The following is a 22,003-nucleotide window of genomic DNA, read 5'->3' as shown; positions in this document are numbered from 1 at the left end:
GTGAGCCTATCACAAGCTGGTTAGTTTGTTTGTAAACACTGCCTAAAACTGTTAATTACAAGCCAGGATTGCAGCAGAGAGTGGCAGAAACAGCACAGAGGGGCCCAGGAGAACATAATGAATAGAATGGTATGCTTTTTGCTGTAAAAATTATAGAGTACAGATTCTCTTTAAAGTTGGTGCAGCATTATGCAAATTTTGTATGCAAACGTATGCAGCTTGAACCTGAACCAACCAAATCCTGCTAGGTAAAATTCGAATGATCCATTTTCAAGCTGCATACATTTGCAGAAGTTCAACATAGTATAAGTAAATACTGTACAATAATGGATGATCTACCCCCCTCTGGCAATAAGAGACACACAAATTAAAATACCAGTTTGCATTTATTTTCTCATTGTACACATGTTTATTTTACTTTTTACATTTGAAAAGCCACCGGTTGACTTTTTGACCAATTTTTACAGGCAATCAGGCAGAGAACAGAATACAAAAGACAGACAGACAAGTTATCTTACAATTAGAAGCTTTATTTTATAAAGTAAGTTTAAAAGGCAAAAGTGTGTGACACAAGCTGAAGGTCTCAAGAAGATAAAGCTAATCTGAATTGTTGCTGTATAAAGCGTGAAAAGAAAAAACGAAAAAAATAACTCAGTAGACAAAGCACAGACAGGTGGGTTCTGCAGATCATTAATTCCATCTATCAAAATGCTGGTGTTCTAATGTGTGCATTATTTACCAATAGTACAAGGCTTTGTTAAGAAAGCAGGAAAGGAGGAGACAATGGTTTACAGGACAAATTGTGAATAATAAATACTGTAGCCGTTTACCTTCCAATAGGATAACTAGATACATCAACATGGCAAGCACAAGTACATGTGAGCAATTATAACTTGCAGCAAAATGCTTAAAAAGACTTGTTATATGACAAACCTGTAAGACCCCAGTACTTTATACAGTCTCAAATCTATATATTTTTTTACATTACATAAAAAAACCAAATGCCCTTGTGCAGTGATGAGAACACAGATACCACTTGTGTTTATGAGCCAGAACTGCAGCCAAACATACCTCTGGATGGTTCTACAGCAGAACCAATTCATGGGAAGAGAGGGACAGTGGGGATACTTTAAACTTAACCTATATAAAAAAAAGTTTAAGGACAATAGGAATTACTCTGGCAACTAATGAAATGCTTTCTTATTTTATTATTACATAAAACAGCTAGAATGTCATCAGATTTCCCTTTCCTTGCCCAAGGTACCATGCACAAAACAAAGTAAACCTGAGATTGCATTATAAAAAGTTTTCATACTTAACTGGGGCTCCCTCCAGCCACTTGAGCACCAATGCGTGCATCCCTCGCCGTCCTCCAGAATGCCTCCGTTCGTACGCAATCAGTCCCGGTAATCTGGCCCAGTCGGCCTTTCTGCGCATGTGCAGACCACACAGGCCTTTCTTCTGCATGCGCAGAAGAGCCAACTGGCATGACTGAGCCAGATTACGGGGGAATGATTCTGACCGAACGGAGGCACTCGGGAGGATGGCAAGGGACGCATCGGTGGTCATGGGACTGAAGGAAGCCGGGTAAGTATCAAATCTTATAATGCCATCTCAAATACAAGGGAACCTGAGATGGCCCCAATGCGTTTATTTATACTTACCTGGAGCTTCCTCCAGCCCCATGAGGTTTATGGCCTCCTTCACCATCATCTCCAGGCCCCTCCGTTCACTAGATATCTTTGCTGGTAATCTGGCCAGCCGCACTCTTCTGCGCATGGGTGGCCCGGCCGCACGTGCACCGCCGTTCTGCTCCTGCGCAGTAAAGCACAGGTGCATAATGCTCACAGGCACAGCAGCATGGCTGGGGTGCTCCAGAGGCCCACAACTGATGGCAAGTGAACGTGTTACCGTCAAGAATAGCTTTGTGAACAGAGAAGCCACAGACCTTATGGGGCTGGAGGAAGCCAGAAGTATAAATATATCAGGTACACTTTGCTGGGGAACATGTCCACTTACTCTATAATGTTTATTTTTCTCACAGCCTCTTTGATGGGTCTAGAAACAAAATTATGCATTAATTAAGAGGGAACCCCCAAAGCCCATTTATAATTTAAGTTTAGAGCTAGAACCTTTGTCAAAGGTTCATTACTTATGAAAGGAAATCTGTTCAGGAGGTATTTACGTTTTATCTATATGACACCCATGGCATTCCTGCTTATCCTATCTGCAGGTTACCACTATGGAGAATTTACCAGAGAGCAAGTGACACGGATATGCAGATCAATCAAAGCCCAAAGAACAGCTAAACTTTCTCAGTGTAGCTACAATTTTACACAAGAAAAGAACACCTTCTAGACTAAAAGGGGTGCTACACCTAGGTTAGGATCACCAGGTCTCAGGAAAGATTACATTTGATCTTCTACTTGCTTCAGTGGCAAGGTATCTCTCCCACCACTAGAAAGCAATGATTGGAGAGGTGGACACTGGCTTTAACCTTTTCACTGTCATTTGGTGCTCTCTTGCCCAAATCACTAACAGCTCCCTCTACCAGCAAGAGGGTGCACTGTCAGGCAGAAGAAAGCAAATACTGGGGTTATGCAAACTTCATGGGCTGAATCTCAAATGGAGGCAACCTTTGCACAGATTTTCATTTCATTTTGTGGTCAATTCTGTGTAACAGATCAGGACAGCCCCATCCCTGGACGTGTTTAAATCCAGACTGAAAACCCACCTGTTCAGTCTGGCATTTGCAGAAATATAACTTTTGTTGTGTGAATACTTCATCCTACTAATTACTGAATCTGAGAGAGCCTAAGCGCTTTGAGTCCTATAGGAGAAAAGCGCTATAGAAATGTTATTTCTATTATTGTATAACAAGGAGATAGTGAACATATTATTCAACTACAATAAAATTCTAATTCAAAACGTCTGCTTTCCCAAGAGCATACATGGAAAAGAGATGCAATTACTACAATTTAAATCTTACAGCTGTTCTTGAGCTGAGCTGCTATAAAATGCATCATCACCTTATATTATGTCATGGCTCTTACTATGTGCTTTTCTAGCTTATGTACACATGGATCCTCTGTATCTAAGGAATTACCGCATGGTATGCCATTCATCAGTGTTTGGATCACCCATCTTCTGCGTCAGCAGAGCAGTAGTCCCTGTAAGTAGATCATGCTAGAAATACAGGAGCTTACTTGCAGGTCTATTAACCCAACAATAACACTCCCAAGAGTGCACTGCTAAATATCAGCAATTGCCATCTAAAGTTGAGGTAGTCTTCATTACCCACATCACTTAAGTCATTTCTCCAGGGGGCAGAAAAAATACATTTCAAAATACAACCCCGGAAATTCATTGTTTTTCTATTTGAGATCCTGGCCCATATAAAGCACATCTTACATTCACTAATGTTACAGGGATCTTTTGGTGGCAAAAGAGAATAACCATTTGCCATATAAAAGTCATGACGAGTGTAGCAGAATAGTGCAATTTGCTTGTATAGCATTGTGCTGTGTAACAATCATTTACATGTCACATATACACTATTGTGTGGTCTTCAAAAGGCTTAAAAAAAGACATTACTCAATGTAGCTGCTGCCAGGTTGGCTATTTGGAGGGGAAATTCCAGGGAAGATGCAACAGGTCATAATGTGTCCTGAAAAGAAGATCCAGAATATGGCACAGAAAGTTTTCCCAGAATCCCATATGTGCTTTTCACCTTCAGAAAGAGAAATCTCGGGAATGATTGAGTAGCATAGAAGGGAGGCACCGTATTAACATTCAATGCTTCCAGAAGACTTCTGCAACCCAAAACATGCCTAACTCTAAACAGATGTTTAGATGTGAAACCAAAACGAAACAGAAACAAGAATACATACATTTACAGTACAAACGGTGCATATAGCTCTTTGCTACTGGAGTCTCTGGCATCATAGCAGGTGGTGCAGCAGCAAAAGTAGCTATTCACTTTGTTCTTCTCTTGCTTTTTCCAAAAGGCTCTAGGACTCCACTTATAGAATGGAGCAGCGCTGCTTCTTCCTGTGTTTTCTGACCTGCAAGGCTGCTCTCGTTGCCATTTCAAAGACCTCTCTCACTCCATCTTTCGTCTTTGCGGAACATTCAAGGTATCCAAAGGCATTGATCCGGTTTGCCATTTCTCGGCCATCCTCTGGTTTAACCGGCTCCTGAACAGAAATAAAAAATATGCTCAGAATTAGCAAAGGAACAATTCACAGTTTTGTTAAAAAAAAACAAAAAAAAAAACAGCATTGAAAACAGTGTATGGACAGTTTCCAAGGTTTTATGCACATCTGCTCCTGCTCTACCCACTAAATTAAGGCTGCTTTCACAGTAAGACGTTACAGGCGCACGTTAGTGCAGCCTGTAACACATCCCAACTCACAGAAATGATCAATGGGCTGTTCACAGTGCCCACGTTGCGTTACATTGTAACGCAGCACGCAAGTTGAAAGTGCTGCATGCTGTGCGTTATGCACGGCTAAGTAGCGTTAGACTGTGAGCACATGCTCAGTAGTGTTGGAGAAGGAGGTCTTCCCTCCTCCTCCTCGGCCAGGCACATGACTAATTAATATTCACTGCACGGTGTGACGTGCAGTGTTTACTTCCTGGAACGTCGTTCTGTGTGGCGATTGGCTGGCGGGACCACGCAATGCCACATGCGTCCAAGAGTACGCATCACGGACGCCAGAGTGAGCTGCACAACGCGGCTCACTCTGACGTCCACATCCAAGAGCACCAGCCGTTGCGTTAGGGGCACGTTATGGGACCATAACGTACCCTAAAACGCAACGTCTTGGTGTGAAAGTAGCCTAAATGTCCCAAATTTTAAATTTTAATTTGCTCTTAACACACATTTGGGTATTCCAGGGAACTGCAGCCAGCTCAGGCTCCCCCCTCTGCTGAACAGGCAGATCTCAACAAAAATATAAATTATCGATGTAATTCCTAGACAAAGGGGGAGAGTTTTCCTCAGCTGCTTTACAAAAGCTGTCATTTAGGGCCCATTCACACCTAAAATCGCTAAACACTAGCGATTAGCATTAGTGTTTTCCGCGGGTGATTTTTCTGTGATTTAATGTGGGGAAAAAAAAAAAAAAACCACACCACTGGACAAATTTGCGTTTTTGGATCACAATTAGCGGTTCTATATATGCTAATCGCGGTCGCTCCAGAATCGCCGGAAAAATGATGCAGGTAACAAGTTTGTGATTTGCGATCATCGCGAAACGCCCGCGATCGTCGCAAATTGCAACAGTGAGAACACTGCCATAGGCTAGCACGAACGTTTAAAAAAAAACAAACAAAAAAAAAACACGCTAGTGCTTTAGCCAGTAGTGGGAATCGCACGTTTCCCGCTCAAGTGTGATTGGGGCCCTTAGTGCCAGATACTGGGAACATGCAATGCAATTTTTCGTCTGATCGGTGGGAATCGGACGATTATTTATGACCTGTTTCTTATCAAGAAAAGGTTCGATTTTGCAAAGTTATCGTAAAAAAAAAAAAAAAAAGTTAAGGTGTCTTTTCTGCCTCAATTAGTTGGTATGCCATCAAAAGTACATACGCCAACTAAATCACTGCAGATGCTTGATGAGCAGGTATGTTCTCTTTGGATTACTTTAGATCAGGGGTGTAAAATTCAAATACACAGTAGGCCGAAATTTTAAACTGGTACAGAGTGGCAAGCCAACCTCGATGTCTACTGGCCACCTACCTCCATTTCAGTTCCCTTGGTGTTTAGTGGTCCCCCCATATAGTTCCCTGGTGTTTAGTGGTCCCCGATATAGTTCCCTGGTGGTCCTTCCTCCCTCCCCTTTACAGTTCCCTGGTGTCTAGTGGCACCTCTCCCTTCACCACTAGCTTGATAGATTCAGCGCTTAGCTATATAGGCTTAGTGTTCAGGTGCTCACAGGTTAGAGTTTGCTTTGGATAGTCTCCTTTCCTCTTACAGCGCACACATTCTGGTAAATTAATCTAGAATGTTGAAGGGACATTAGAGGAATGGTCAATGAGGAGCAAATAATTCCCAGATAATACAGTATGTACCACATTTTCCGCATTGTAAGACGCACTTTTTCTCCCTAAAATATGGGGAGAAAAAGTCCCTGCGTCTTATACGGCAAAGGCAGGGAATCCCTAACTTCCGAACACCCGCCGATACGAACTGCCACGTCGGGGATTCCCTGTCTGTGTGCGTGCTCCTGTCTCTCCACCGGTCACTTCTGTCCTCGCCATAGTCCACCTGTCTCCGCGGCTTCCCGCATGCCTCTGCCCCTTCCCCTTGTTTTGTCTGCCTCCCCCCCCCCCCGGGGGGGGGGGGGTTTATTGGCAGCTGCTTACCTCATCCAACATGCCCGCGTGGACTGCAGACCTCAGTCTTCTGTGGGCGGCTTCCTCTAGTGCCGGGTTGACAGGAGGACACATGGGGGAGACAGAAGGGACAGGAGGACCATGGGGGAGACAGCAGGAGACATGGTGGTGTGACAGGAGGACACATGGGCTGACAGGAGGACCATGGGGGAGACAGAAGGGACAGGAGGAGACAGTAGTATGCATGGGGGCAGTGACAGGGGGACCATGGGGGAGACAGGAGTATGCATGGGGTGACAGGAGGATGCATGGAGGACACGTAAGACAGGAGGAGACATGGTGGGGGTGACAGGACACTGGGGGAGATCGGAGGACACATGGGGGATACAGGAGGACACATGGGGAAGACATGCAGACACAGGACGACACATGGGGGAGACATGGAGGATTCAGAAGGACATATGGGAAAGACATGGGGACACAGGGCACATGGGAGAGACATGAGGACGCATGGGGAACACAGAAGGATACCATTTGAGGAATAACATGTACAAGGCACTCTTGGAATACGGATGCACCAGGTTAAGTATTTTTTTTTTTTTTTCCCTCTAAACCTAGGTGCGTCTTATATTCTGGTGCGTCGTTTACAGTGCAAAATACGGTATGCATCTCATTGACCATCGTTAATTTCGAACTGATACACATATAGTGCTGCCTGTAATTGTTCATACCCCTGGCAAATTCTGACAGTTACTTTTATTCCACCAGCAAGTAATTTTTTTGACGGGAAATGACATAGCCATTTCCCAAAAGATAAGAAAATAAAAAACATTTCTCAGATTTTATTTACCGTTGAGCAAAAAGTGTCCAGTCCAAAATGATTCATACCCTTCACAAACTGTCACAGTCTGTGGGAAAATCCAAAGTTCTATACCATTCCAAATAGTCCAAGCGGTTCTAAAGCATCCCAATTTCCCCGATAAATTGGGAACAGCTGTTTTTATCAACTCAACAGGTGAAAAACAAAAGTTCTCTGCAGTTGGTTTGTGGACAGTCATGGCTAAGACAAAAAAGCTCAGTGAGGACCTGTGGCAGCACCTTGTGGCTGCTCTAAAGCCAGGAAAGGGCTACAAGGCCATTTCTAAATGTTTTCAAGTTCCAGTGGCTACAGTGCAAATTATTAAGTACAAGATGTTCCACTCCGTGGGAAACCTCAGAAGACGTGGTCTGAAACCAAAAGTGACACCTATGCTGGCCAGGAGGATAGTGAGAGAGGTGAAAAAGAACCAAGGATCACCACCAAGGCCATCCTGGTGAATCTGGGCTCCGCTAGTGGCAATGTCTCAAGGCAGACAATCCAACGAACACTGCACACTGCTGGGTTCCACGAATGCAGACCAAGGAGGATGCTACTTCTCCAGATAAGGCACACAAAAGCTCATTTGGTCTTTACAAATGCTCATCTGGACAAAGAAGACGAATTCTGGTCTTCTGTGTGCTGGTCAGATGAAACAAAAATTGAATTTTTTGGTCACAAGGTTTCCTTCATTTGGCGTAAAAAAGGAGAAGCCTTTAACCCAAAGAACACTATCCCCACTGTGAAACATGGTGGTGGGAACCTAATGCTATGGGGGCATTTTTCAGCCAATATACCAGGGATCCTAATCACAGTAAACCACACCATGAAAAAAATAAATTTGAGGATTCTCAACGACAACATCAGGCAGTTGCAGAGAAACTTGGCCTTGGGCATCGGACATTTCAGCATGACAATGACCCAAAACACACAGCAAAAGTGGTGAAGAAATGGTTAGCAAACAACAACATTAACGTTTTGGAGTGGCCCAGCCAGAGTCCTGACTTGAATCCAATTGAGAATCTGTGGAGGGGGATAAAGATCAGGGGGATGGCAAGAAGACCCTCCAACCTGAAAGATTGGGAGCTCATTGCTAAAGATGAATGGGCAAAAATACCAGTGAAGACATGCAAAGTGCTGGTCTGCAATTATAGGAAGTGTTTGATTGCTGTAATAGCCAATAAAGGCTTTTCTATTGATTGAGAAGGGTATGAATAATTTTGGACTGGGCACTTTTTGCTCAAAGGTAAATAAAAGCTGAGAAATGCCTCTTGTACATAGTTTTATCTTTTGGGAGATACCTATGTCATTTCCCGTCAAAAAATGACTTGCTGGGTGAATAAAAGTAACAAAGTCAAAATTTGCCAGGGGTATAAATAATGGGTAGCACTGTATATTATGCAATTTATGCAGTTTGAAAATGTACCAAGCAAATCCTACACCAGCTTTAATCCATTGTTATGTTTGCAAGCTGCTTACATTTGCATACAAAATAAAATCTGCATCATCTTGGAATTTGCATCTCATTGATCATCCTTCCAGTAAATTATGAAACCTGCTGAGGAATATTTAGGGAAGCAAATTGTTCTATGTGCTCTATGTGAAGTGCTGCAGAAATCAGGTCAGTGATCTATATATGCACCACAACATACCTGCTTCATCTTTGTAAGTTCCCGCTTGGTATGTTCATCATTTCGGAGATCCTTCTTGTTACCGACTAAAATAATGGGCACATTGGGGCAGAAATGTTTTACTTCTGGCGTCCACTTCTCAGGAATGTTCTCTGTAGTACAGACAAAGCAGAAAAGATATTGTTATATGCCTCTTGTAATGCTACCAGCCTTTATCTGAAGATTATAGATTTTATTGAAGACACTGAATTTTAATATTCACTCCCTCCTACTTATCAAATATGAAAAATCTCTCTCCACTTCTCTGCTCCAGACACACACACACACACACACACACACACACACTTTATTAGGAGAGCCACTACAGTACCAGAGAAAAACTACATATTAAGGGGGCCGACTAGGTCACCAGGAAACGATATGGGGGGGGGGGGGGAGGAGGAGGCCACCAGAGAAGTTTATATAGGAGGAAGAGAGAACTAGACTGCCAGGGAAATCTGTATGCAAGGTGAGGACCATAAGTGCACCAGGAAAATATATGTAAAGGGGGTAAATGCAAGAGAAAGGTAAGGACCACCATTAGAATACCAGAGAAAAAAAAAAAAATAATTAAAGGAATACTATCGATTGAAACGACTTTTTTTAATACTCTATATTAGTGTACACATTACCACTAGTGCTAGGGGCACTTTATTTATTCACCCAGGTCTCACTCTCGTTATCCCTGCTTAAAAATTCATTTCTCACACAGCTCATAGTAGTTTGGGTCACCCTGAGCTGCTTGGTTACTCTGTCACACAGCTCACAAATATATTTCACTGTGTCACTCACAGCATGCAGCAGACATGAGGAGAAATAGGCTGATCTGAGGCGGTAACAGGTAACTAAATGAGCTGTAATATTGCTGGAATATAACTAGCTATAACAATAGTCTGTGTTTACAGTCAGACTGGCTGCCTGCTTGAGGTGATTCACTCCAGGCTACATCCACTTTACAAGCTGCTGAGAGGGGCAGACCACTATCTACAATTAGCATTATTAGTATCTTTATCAGTCAAGAGAAGCAAAGATAATAAACACACATTGCTAGAATATTTAACCCCTTACCACCATACCAATAAGATCCTTTCAGCAAGGTGATAAACTATAAACTGAGGAGTTGATAGCAACTCCCCTGTGCAGAGACATGGTCTAGCCCTCTGGGAGCTCAGTATTAGATACATTTTGTATCCAACACTGACGCCAAAACTGACGGAGGATTTTACAGCTGAGAGGCTGAGCTGTGCGAGGAATCAAACTGCTCCTAGTACTTGCCCTAATGTGTGCTACAACATACAGCATTTAAAAATAAATGCATACATCGATAGTATTCCTTTAATGCCACTATAAAGGAACTATAGCCACTATTGTGGGACAAGGGCCACAGAGAAGAAAATGCTATGGGGCCGATTCACAATGCTTTTCTGCTAAATTATCTCACCTTAACACAGTTATTTTGGCTGAAAAAAGACATACGTCCATCCACACAATTTAGCTCTCCTTAAATGACTAATACTGGGAATACATGCGACGCTCACATGGTTCCCAGGAGAACCACATGTGCGTCATGGAGACACAAACGCAAATTTCATTGCAAGTAAAACTGACATTGTGTTAAATCACAGTTTTTTATAATTACATAGTCTCTCTCAACCAAGTGTGAAGAGCGGGTCTCCTGGCCACATGGGACACCCTAGAGCAGGGGTCAGGAACCTTTTTGTCTGAGAGAGCCATAAACGCCACACATTTTAAAATGTAATTCCGTGAGAGCCATACAATATGTTTCAAAATGGGACAGTAGGGCTCACGTCCCTGTTGCCATGGTGAATTGGTGATGTGTATACAGTTGATCCGCCGGGCAGCGGAAGTGTCAGACATGTCTTCAGCTTCTCTTGGGTTTCAGCAACTTCAGATATTTCCCCGAGAGCCAGACAGGAGAAATACTGACTAACATCTTATTTAATTAACTAGCTGACTTGGGAGTTGATTCACTTTGTAGGACGAGATGCCCACACTTTGACCCAATAGGCTGTCTGTCAAGTGACAGGCAGCCTACTGGGCCAATCGAAGTGCAGGGATCTCCTCCTACAAAGCCACTGGACCTGACAGGGTCCAGAGTGGGACAGTTGGAGCGGCCGTTAGTTTTAGTGGTATTGCGAGGAAGTTAGTAGTGCATGCTACAGCAGTAGCGTGCCTACTTTGAAAACTTTACTTGCACTGCCAACTAAGCTGCTGTGCTTGAGCAGTGAATCTTAGTGAATCCACCTCTACTGATTTGTCTGTGAGCCAGATGCAGCCATCAAAAGAGCCACATATGGCTCCCGAGCCATAGGTTCCCTACTCCTGCCCTAGAGAGTTTATAAACCATTCATCAGAGATAAGATTGACAAAACCTCATAAACAGCATCCTTCTCTAGACTATTAGGAACTGATCTCAGCAGGGGGGGGGGGGTCTCTTAAGGTTCCCACAGCTGGAAGATCAAAGGAGACCATCTCCCAGCTCAGAAAGCAGATGACCCTACCGTACTCTTAATAATGCATAGACTACTATATATTTGTAATATTTCTGGTGTTACAAAGATACCAGGTCCTTCAAATTCGCAGTGTGTTGGACTTCACATGACACTGGCTCAGAGATTTTCAACCATCTGGATCTTCCAGTATCAGTGCTATAAAAGGTGAAAATAAGAACTGTGCTATGAGTCACCCAGACGCCTCATGTTTAGTATCAATCAAAATTATGCCGATTGTGAATATGCATTCTGGTTCTTGAAGTGACCTATGGGCACGGAGAAAGCAGGCAAAACAGGGATTGGGCCAAAATCTCTCCCTGTCTGATGGGGCACTGCCCCTATTCAAATTGCACAAGGGGGGACTTGTACGTGTCATGACCCCTCCCATCTACAGTGAGCATTAAAACCCCAATGACACTGAGGTCCAAAGTCCTTCATCTGAAATCTTTGTCTAATAACATCCGACAGCCAGCTGGACACTGGCAAAAATCTCTTGGATTATTTATCACAAAGGCATGGCAATCGCCATCTTGGACTTTCCGCCAAAGACTTGCGATTGCCGCATGGACTACCAATAACTGTATTTGAACTGTACATTAAGAGGGGTGTTGCAAGCCCTACTCCATAGAGCCAAATTAAACCATTCCATGCACTGATGAGGATCTAACAATGCGAAACAGTCTATGCATGTTGGATTATTATGGCTCTGTACAAATTAACAAGATGACACATTGCATTCCAGCAGTTCTGAAGCTGTGTTTAGCTTCTAAGGACAACAATGGTTAATTTGCATATATTCAGTAGTGATGCACTGGGAGACATCTCAAGCTCATTCCAACCTGAATTAATCGCAAATTCTTTCTGTTTTAAGAAAGCAAACTTGTTTAACTGTACACTAAGACATTCTGTTTCTTTCATCTCTACTCTCTATCAAACCAATCTGTTCTGCCGGACAGGTATATTGGTCTGTGGGTTAAATTAGACTGTGTATGTAGTTTTAGAATAAAACTAACGATTTTATTGTTCAGTCTTGTGCTTGTTCTGGTCATCTGATTGCTGCTACAACGAACTTGCCCTCTGAGGAGTCATACTACCGCATTGTTTTATTATGTGCTTCAAAATTGACGTTTTGCTAGTTAGGTTGTAAATAACAGTTTTCTTCCTTCTAGGAATAGCTAGCGGGAAGTCTCTTTCCACCCTGAACCTGAGAGAGTGGTGGCAGTGAAATTACCTGATTTCCAGCGTGAAATCGATATTTTTAGTTTACTGATTGTACATACAATCGTGATTTTACATGTAAGGGCACCACCAACTAATCTTAACGGTTTACTACGCACACTGTGAATCTGCCTCCAGAAGTATCTAGTGCATGAGACCTGCCTGGCCACCGTGGCCGAGTAATACGGGATTGGTGAGCGATTGTTGCATTAAATATTGGCGACAGCGTTGCGACTAATCTTTGTCAGTCTGCTCACCGTACTTCCTGCTAATGCTAACGGGAAGCAGATTAGACTAGATTGGCACGCTCTGTCACATTAACTACCTTTTTTTGACTATCCAGCAACCAGTCTTAACGTATTTCAGATGGGATCGCAGGGCTGGATTGTCACATACATAATACTTTTTTCGCGTTCGATTCTCCACACAATTTATTAGCCACTCCATTCTCTGCTCGATTCTCTTATCTTAGTTTTTCTTACCTTTTTTTCCATCCACTTCTATGAAATATCGAGCGGAGAATCGGACATGTCAGAATTTTATCATCGGAGGCATCTATCAGAACGATTCTTCACGAAAAACGTAATGTGTATTCCCAGCATTAAATCATGGTTTAGCTCTCCTTATCCATTTATTAGCTCTCCTTATTTGTTTATCTCCTGCATTAGCACTTATTACATGTAAGGTGAAAAATAAGAAACCTTTGTGAATCAACCCCTATAAAAATCACACACAGCACAAGGACACTATAGTGGGGTCTTAGTATTGGTGAATACTTTATTGAGGAAATTAGAAAGGGGACAAGTCAAATGGTGTCCTCCTTTATCAGGCTCCCTGGGATACTATCACATCACCAAGAAGTCCTCTTCTGGATAATCCTTGGCGAAGATGAACATTCTGTGCGTTCATAGCCACAGCGTAGCTCTAAATGAAGAGCAAATGTATCATCTCTTTTCCGCAATGCATTCCCTACCTAGTGTGGAAGGGTTAAAGAGGCGCCCAATGTAGTAGAGTTAAAAACACTAAAATCTAAAAAGTTGAGGTGGCTTACCTCAGACGACAACTCACTTTAAAGCTAATGGGAACCAGTTTTTTGTTTTTTTTAAAGTCAGATACTCACCTAAGGAGAGGGAGGCTCTGGGTCCCATAGAGCATTTCCTCTCCTCTCCCGGTGCCCACTGCTGTCCTGGCTCCTCCGTAGCGGTATTCAACCGTTTTGGTCAAATACCGCTGTCTCCTGGCGAAAGGGAGGCTTCGGAAATGTTTCGAGAGCCCGAGTGCTCCCGAAGACGGGCCGCTCTACACTGCGCACGCGCCCTCGCGTGTGCGCCGCCTGTCTTCGGGAGGACTCTGCTCCCGAAGACTTCCGAAGTCCCCTAGGCGGGGGATGCGAACAGAGGAGCCAGCGCAGCAGAGGAGATGAGAGGGATGGCTCATTAGGACAGAGCCATCCCTCTCCTTAGAGGAGTATCTGCCTTTTTTTTTTTTTATATACGGGGTTACATTAGCTTTAAGAAGAAATATTTATGTATAAGCACAGGCAACACGTTTCATGGGAACTAGCCTACTTCCTCAGGCCAAATAAAGTGCCACTGCAGTCTGCTGCATTTGGGGTGCCCCAAATGCAGCAGACTGCAGTGGCACTTTATTTGGCCTGAGGAAGTGGGCTAGTTTCCACGAAACGTGTTGCCTGTGCTTATAAATAAATATTTCTTCTTAAAGCTAATGTAACCCTGTATATAAAAAAAAAGGCAGATACTCCCCTAAGGAGAGGGATGGCTCTGTCCTAATGATCCATCCCTCATCTCCTCTGCTGCGCTGGCTCCTCTGTTCGCATCCCCCGCCTAGGGGACTTCAGAAGTCTTCGGGAGCAGAGTCCTCCCGAAGACAGGCGGCGCACACGCGAGGGCGCCAAAGTGTCCCCGATCTGGTGAGTCCTACTTTAACCAGGCAAAAATGCTAGTTTTTATCAGCGTTCTAGTGGGAACCATGCCAAAAGCCCAGGGGTCAGCTAAATGGGAGAAATGAAATTAAAAACACCTCACCTTCTACTAGCTACTAACTGAACTATGAGCACCGCTCATTTATATGCTTAACTGTGCTAGAGATGGGTGTGGCTATGCACGCTCACAGGGGAAAATAACATAAGCCAAGGGATGGTTCCTACTAGAACGCTGATAAAAACTAGCATTTTTGCCTGGTTAGAGTAGGACTCACCAGATCGGGGACACTTTGGCGCAGTTGGTGAGCTTAAACGCGTTAAAGCGTAACCAAGAGCCCCTGTCACTGTTTTCCTGTTGTGTGCTGCAGCACCCTCTGTATTTATATATTTCTTATGGAGATTGGGGTTCTCCGGTGCTGCGTGCATGCTTTGCATAGTATTGCATAAAATTCAGTTTGTGCTGCTCATCCCTTGGCTGCTGTGTGTGTGTATGTGTGTATGTGTGTATGTGTGTGTATGTGTGTATGTGTGTGTGTGTATGTGTGTGTATGTGTGTGTATGTGTGTGTATGTGTGTGTGTGTGTGTGTATGTGTATGTGTGTGTATGTGTGTGTATGTGTGTGTGTATGTGTGTGTGTGTGTGTGTATGTGTGCGTATGTGTATGTGTGTGTATGTGTGTGTATGTATGTGTGTGTATGTGTGTGTATGTGTGTGTATGTGTGTGTATGTGTGTGTATGTGTGTGTATGTGTGTGTATGTGTGTGTATGTGTGTGTATGTGTGTGTATGTGTGTGTATGTGTGTGTATGTGTGTGTATGTGTGTGTATGTGTGTGTATGTGTGTGTATGTGTGTGTATGTGTGTGTATGTGTGTGTATGTGTGTGTATGTGTGTGTGTATGTATATGTGTGTGTCTATGTGTGTGTCTATGTGTGTGTCTATGTGTGTGTCTATGTGTGTGTCTATGTGTGTGTCTATGTGTGTGTCTATGTGTGTGTCTATGTGTGTGTCTATGTGTGTGTCTATGTGTGTGTCTATGTGTGTGTCTGTGTCTGTGTGTGTGTCTGTGTGTCTGTGTGTCTGTGTGTGTGTCTGTGTGTCTGTGTGTCTGTGTGTGTGTCTGTGTGTCTGTGTGTCTGTGTGTCTGTGTGTCTGTGTGTCTGTGTGTCTGTGTGTCTGTGTGTCTGTGTGTCTGTGTGTCTGTGTGTCTGTGTGTCTGTGTGTCTGTGTGTCTGTGTGTCTGTGTGTCTGTGTGTCTGTGTGTCTGTGTGTCTGTGTGTCTGTGTGTCTGTGTGTCTGTGTGTCTGTGTGTCTGTGTGTCTGTGTGTCTGTGTGTCTGTGTGTCTGTGTGTCTGTGTGTCTGTGTGTCTGTGTGTCTGTGTGTCTGTGTGTCTGTGTGTCTGTGTGTCTGTGTGTCTGTGTGTCTGTGTGTCTGTGTGTCTGTGTGTCTGTGTGTCTGTGTGTCTGTGTGTCTGTGTGTCTGTGTGTCTGTGTGTCTGTGTGTCTGTGTGTCTGTGTGTCTGTGTGTCTGTGTGTATTATATATATATTTTACACACACACACACACACACACACACACACACACACACATATATATACACACACACATATATATATATATATATATATACATACACAATCCTACCTAGTGTGTCCATCTCCCCTTCCCTTAAGGTGGCCATACACTTATAGATTTGCTGCAGATTCCATCAGATTTCTGTCAGATGCCTGTCAAGTCGAATCTGACAGGAATCTGATGTGTTCGCCACACACTAGCAACAGATTTCCAATAGATTTCATTCTGAAATCTATTGGAAAAATCGATGTAAATGCATTATTGGACCATTAAATCCAATGCACCTCTATGTTCTGCTGCCAGTAGCAGATCGACCTAGATTTTCCATCCTGTCAGATCAAATCAATTGAAATCAGCCGCAAATCGATTCTATCAAATCAGTTGATTCCATAGAATCGATCGCTGGCTGAAATCAACCAGTGTAGGGGCCCCTTTAGAGATTGTAAGCCTTTGGGCAGGGTCCTCCCTTCCCTAGTGTATTCTACATAACGGTGTTCTCCTTTGACCGCCTCGTATTTGTATTACTGGGCCTAACCTAACCAGCCCGTAATTGCATGATCGTGTATTTTGAACAGTTTGCATTGTATAGCTTTTTGTCTTATGTTGTATAACCTTGTTACATCTGTCATCCTTGTATCATTTAGGATAGTGGCTGGATGGTGTAATGGTTAAGGGCTCTGCCTCTGACACAGAAGACCAGGGTTCAAATCTCGGCTCTGCCTGTTCAGTAAGCCAGCACCTATTCAGTAGGAGACCTTAGGCAAGTTTCCTTAACACTGCTACTGCCTATAGAGTGCGCACTAGTGGCTGCAGCTCTGGCGCTTTGAGTCTGCCAGGAGAAAAGCGCAATATAAAGGTTATTGGTCTTGTCTTATTTGTCTAGTGTTTTTTGTCTAGTGCTACGTAATATGTTGGTACTTTATAAATACAATAAATAATAAAGCAGAACTCTGCCAGCTTATATGCAGCCTGTCGACCCCCTCACCTCTCCACTGTTGCTGTAGCTCAATAGTATGTCTGTAAAGCATCAGTTTTGAGAAATTTCACTCTAATTATTGATCCATGAACGTTAAGAATGGTATTAATTGAGCCCATGTAGGCTTTAGGGGACTGGTCAATAAGCATTTTTTTTTATTTTTTTTTGCCAAGACTTGGGCCTTAAAGAAATCGGAACACAGCAATACAATGCTTTGTATGAAGTTGTGTAGAAAGGCCCTATACAAGAATCATCCTTTTCCATTGGCCACATTCCGATTCTAAATGGGATCAGATGAGATATTCACGCTCTTCCCAAATTGAGCCCTGTAAAAGTAATCATGGTGCTCTGTTTCCACTGCTGCAATTTAACAATTTTTACCTTAATGCAAGTCTAGTGCCTGTTGCAGTTTTCCTTCATTTGCATTTATGTTTAAGTCTATGGAAACATACAAAAATCATATACCAAGTACTATGTGATTTTCTTGCCATTTCCCCATGTAACAGGAAACCACTGCCCATATCAGAAAATCACTGTCTCAATGTGGTAATGATCACATGAAAAATCATGCCATCATAGTAGAAAATAGTGATTATGATCTGATTGTGATTTGCTTAGGAATAGGGGCCCTTAAGCCCCATCTACATTATGCACATTATACAATTGTTTGTCCAATTCGATCATTGATTCGACATGTCCGATCGGGATTCTAATCTACAAAAAAAAAAAGAGAAAAAGGGGTCCCCCCATATAAGCAGCACCAGACTAATATTCAAAATATTATAAATCTTTGTTTTCAAAAACCATCCAAAATTTCATAAAAACCATTAAAAAAAGTCTCGACCACACAATATTTCATATAATACAGAGATATAAATAATACACCAACTGGCGTCTAAAAAATATATATAACTATATAAGCAGCGTACAAAACCACCTAATATTGTTAAAAATATATTGATTAAGGAGTGCACACCCACATATATAATAAATAGGCCAAAACATTAATGTCCCGGTAGGAGAGATTATAAAAAGGAATACCATAAAGCGTGTATGTGCACACAAAAACAATAATAAATTACATGATAAAGGTGCATTACAAAGTGCAAGATAATAATAATAGTGGATAACCTATAAAGGTATTAGATAAAGTGCTAAGCGCAAAGCAGTGAAGAGCATAAGGGATAAATCGGTGGAACTTACGCAGCAGTATGAACAATCGACAGTCCAAACAGCCAGAGGGAGGAAGAGAGACGCCTGGAAGACAGCCTTAGTATACCACGCGGGCTCAACTCGCTTCAGAGGAGGCCCCGTTCACACTGCACGCGTTTCCAGCCGCGTTTTGGAAACGCGTGCAGGTGGCCGACATGCACGACAACAGACATTGCATAGAGTGCAATGTCTGATGTTCACACTGCATGCGTTCCGGGCCTGTGCGGTCCGGGAACGCATGCTGCACGCATTTTTTTGTAAAAACGCGTGGCTGTCCCATTCACTTTTCAGTGATGGGATCAGCCACGCAACGCACACAAACGCGGATGGCGTGCGTTCGTACGCGTTGTGTTCCGCACGCATGGTCATCTGCGTTTGTGATGTGAACGGGGCCGGTTATCCACTATTATTATCTTGCACTTTATTATGCACCTTTATCATATAATTAATTATTGTTTTTGTGTGCACATACACGCTTTATGGTATTCATTTTTATCATCTCTCCTACCGGGACCATTAATGTTTTGGCCTATTTATTATATGGGTGTGCACTCCTTAATATATTTTTAACAATATTAGGTGGTTTTGTATGCTGCTTATATAGTTATATATATTTTCCAGACACCAGGTGGTGTATTATTTATATCTCTGTATTATATGATATATTGTGTGGTCGAGAGACCTTGGTGGTTACATTTTGTGACCGTTTTTATGAAATTTTGGATGGTTTTTGAAAATAATAAAGATTTATAATATTTTGAATATTAGTCTGGTGCTGCTTATATGGGGGGAGGGGGGGGGACCCCTTTTCTCCTTTTTTTGCATATTATTTAAGTGTTGGTCCCCTTCTTAGCACATTCTAATTCTTGCAAAATCTTTAAATATTTATTTACTAATATCTGCATGGTGCTGGTCCCAATCTTTGAGAAAATTCGGGATTCTAATCTGTTCAATTTGCCACTGTAAAACAATGGCAAATTGAATCAAATCCCGATCGGACATGTTGGAGTGAATCGAACAAAAGATTGTATGGTGTAGATGGGGCTTTATATGCATTCCAAACCAAACTAGAGGAAAAAAAAAACTGCAGGAGCACATCGTCTGAGTGATTTTATTACACGTGTTGAGGTACGTCCTTACATAAAGCACACTTATTTCAGCACCAATACCTGAAAGGACCTTTCAAAAATAAATAAAAAAACACAACAACACTGTTAGACATATGCCATTTAGGTTGATGGGCTGCGGTACCTCTTATGCAGCTTCAGAATATGAATATTTTCTGTGTTCCAATTACAGTGGATTACTCCTGGGGTTTTCAATTACTAATTCAAGTGGAGACCAGGCACAGCACAAGCTGTACTGCTCACTGTATACATCAAGATAAAACTGCACAACAAAACAAATCAAACTGATAAGCGGTAACCTACACAAAAAAAAAAATAATGAATCGAGCAATTGTCACTGAAGTTTCTTCAGCTGGAAACAGTCAAATCAAATGTCAGAGCTTGAAAATTTTGACTGGACCGAATTAAAAATTGACTGTTTAATTAAAAGCAAGCTTCCGAGGCCAAAAAGGCCATCTTTTTTTTTTTTGTATTCACCTGGGGCTTCTTCCAGCCTTTTGCAGCCATCTCAGTACCTCGCTGCAGCCCTGGTGGTCCTCGCGGTTCATGCTGGCCGCCCGCAATGATGGCGACCTACCAGCAGGTTTTGACTCTTCTGCGCCTGCACTCGCGCATTTACATCATCTGGCACATACTGTGCCTGCACACAACTACTGCGCAGGGGCCATACGCGGCAGATGACGTGGAAGTGCAGAAAAGCCAACTCAGTCGGCGGGTCGCCATCATTGCCGGTGGCCAGCGGGGACAGCAAGGACCACCGGAGCTGCGGTGAGAGACAGACAGTTGCGGAGGGCTGAAAGAAGCCCCAGATGAGTAAAAAATACATTTTTTTTGCCTTGGAAGTCCTTTAACCTCCCCAGCGGTATGGACAGAAATGTCCATCCATAAAAACATGATGTGAACAGTATAAAAAACGTGCATACACATCAATACTCTCCTGCACTGTATACTAGACCCTTGCTTGACACATTTTGGCAAGTTACAGGAAAAAAAAAGTTTTAAAAATAAATTGTATCACTTTTTGCAAAGAAATCCTAGGAAAATTGAACGCCGGGGAGGTTAATAAGTCAAATGCATGTACAAAGTGGGGAAAAAAGGATTTGACTTCTGTCAGTTTTCTATCACCCACTATCTGTTGGCTAAGTGATTTTTAACATTTGACATGTGATATAGGAAGGGGGGTGGAAGAAAAGAAAAAGTGGGCAAAAACGGTGGGCAACCAGAACAAATACAGGAACCCTGAGGAAGGGTTAAACTCCTGTATTTATGCGTTCCATATCAGCCAAGAAAAATGGCACACCTCAGTACAGTCCACACACTTCTGACAGCCCTGATTTACACTTGCTTATAACTTGCAAGTTAGGGGAGAATTAACCACTTGAGGGCCGTGGGCTTTACCCCCCTTAAGGACCGGCCACTTTTTTTCCATTCAGACCACTGCAGCTTTCACGGTTTATTGCTCGCTCATACAACCTACCACATAAATGAATTTTGGCTCCTTTTTCGTGTCACTATTAAAGCTTTCTTTTGGTGCTATTTGATTGCTCCTGCGATTTTTACTTTTTATTATATTCATCAAAAAAGACATGAATTTTGGCAAAAAAAAGGATTTTTTTAACTCTGTGCTGACATTTTTCAAATAAAGTAAAATTTCTGTATACATGCAGCGCGAAAAATGTGGACAAACATGTTTTTGATAAAAAAAAAAAAAAACATTCAGTGTATATTTATTGGTTTGGGTAAAAGTTAAAGCGTTTACAAACTATGGTGCAAAAAGTGAATTTTCCCATTTTCAAGCATCTATGACTTTTCTGAGCACCTGTCATGTTTCATGAGGGGCTAGAATTCCAGGATAGTATAAATACCCCCCAAATGACCCCATTTTGGAAAGAAGACACCCCAAAGTATTCACTGAGAGGCATGGTGAGTTCATAGAAGATTTTATTTTTTGTCACAAGTAAGTGGAAAATGACACTGACAAAAAAAAAAAAAAAAAAAAAAAAAAGTTTCCATTTCTTCTAACTTGCGACAAAAAAAAATGAAATCTGCCACGGACTCACCATGCCCCTCTCTGAATACCTTGAAGTGTCTACTTTCCAAACTGGGGTCATTTGTGGGGTGTGTTTACTGTCCTCGCATTTTGGGGGTGCTAATTTGTAAGCACCCCTGTAAAGCCTAAAGGTGCTCATTGGACTTTGGGCCCCTTAGCGCAGTTAGGCTGCAAAAAAGTGCCACACATGTGGTATTGCCGTACTCAGGAGAAGTAGTATAATGTGTTTTGGGGTGTATTTTTACACATACCCATGCTGGGTGGGAGAAATCTCTGTAAATGACAATCTTTTGGTTTTTTTTTTCACACACACAATTGTCCATTTACAGAGATCTTTCTGCCACTCAGCATGGGTATGTGTAAAAATACACCCCAAAACACATTATACTACTTCTGAGTACGGCGATACCACGTGTGGCACTTTTTTGCACCCTAACTGCACTAAGGGGCCCAAAGTCCAATGAGTACCTTTAGGATTCTACAGGTCATTTTGAGATTTCGTTTCAAGACTACTCCTCACGGT

At 42.6% G+C, this 22,003-nt stretch overlaps 1 protein-coding gene across 2 annotated transcripts in view; it reads right to left on the bottom strand.

Annotated features, from left to right (window-relative positions):
- Positions 1–367: 367 nt before the first annotated feature.
- Positions 368–22,003, bottom strand: part of LOC137546828 (rho-related GTP-binding protein RhoC) — a 109,575-nt gene continuing 87,939 nt past the window's right edge. For both annotated transcript variants that reach the window (XM_068269728.1, XM_068269727.1), the window contains exons 4-5: positions 8,848–8,978; positions 368–4,196 (exon numbers count right to left, since the gene is read on the bottom strand). In XM_068269728.1, coding sequence (XP_068125829.1) covers positions 4,023–4,196; positions 8,848–8,978 — 305 coding nt within the window. In that variant the 3' untranslated portion in view covers positions 368–4,022. The remainder of the gene's footprint in view (positions 4,197–8,847; positions 8,979–22,003) is intronic.

Source organism: Hyperolius riggenbachi, chromosome 2 (assembly GCF_040937935.1).
Source record: "Hyperolius riggenbachi isolate aHypRig1 chromosome 2, aHypRig1.pri, whole genome shotgun sequence".
Lineage (NCBI taxonomy): Eukaryota > Metazoa > Chordata > Amphibia > Anura > Hyperoliidae > Hyperolius > Hyperolius riggenbachi.
Note: the sequence above shows the minus strand (reverse complement) of the source record. Positions and strands in the feature narration are given on the sequence as shown.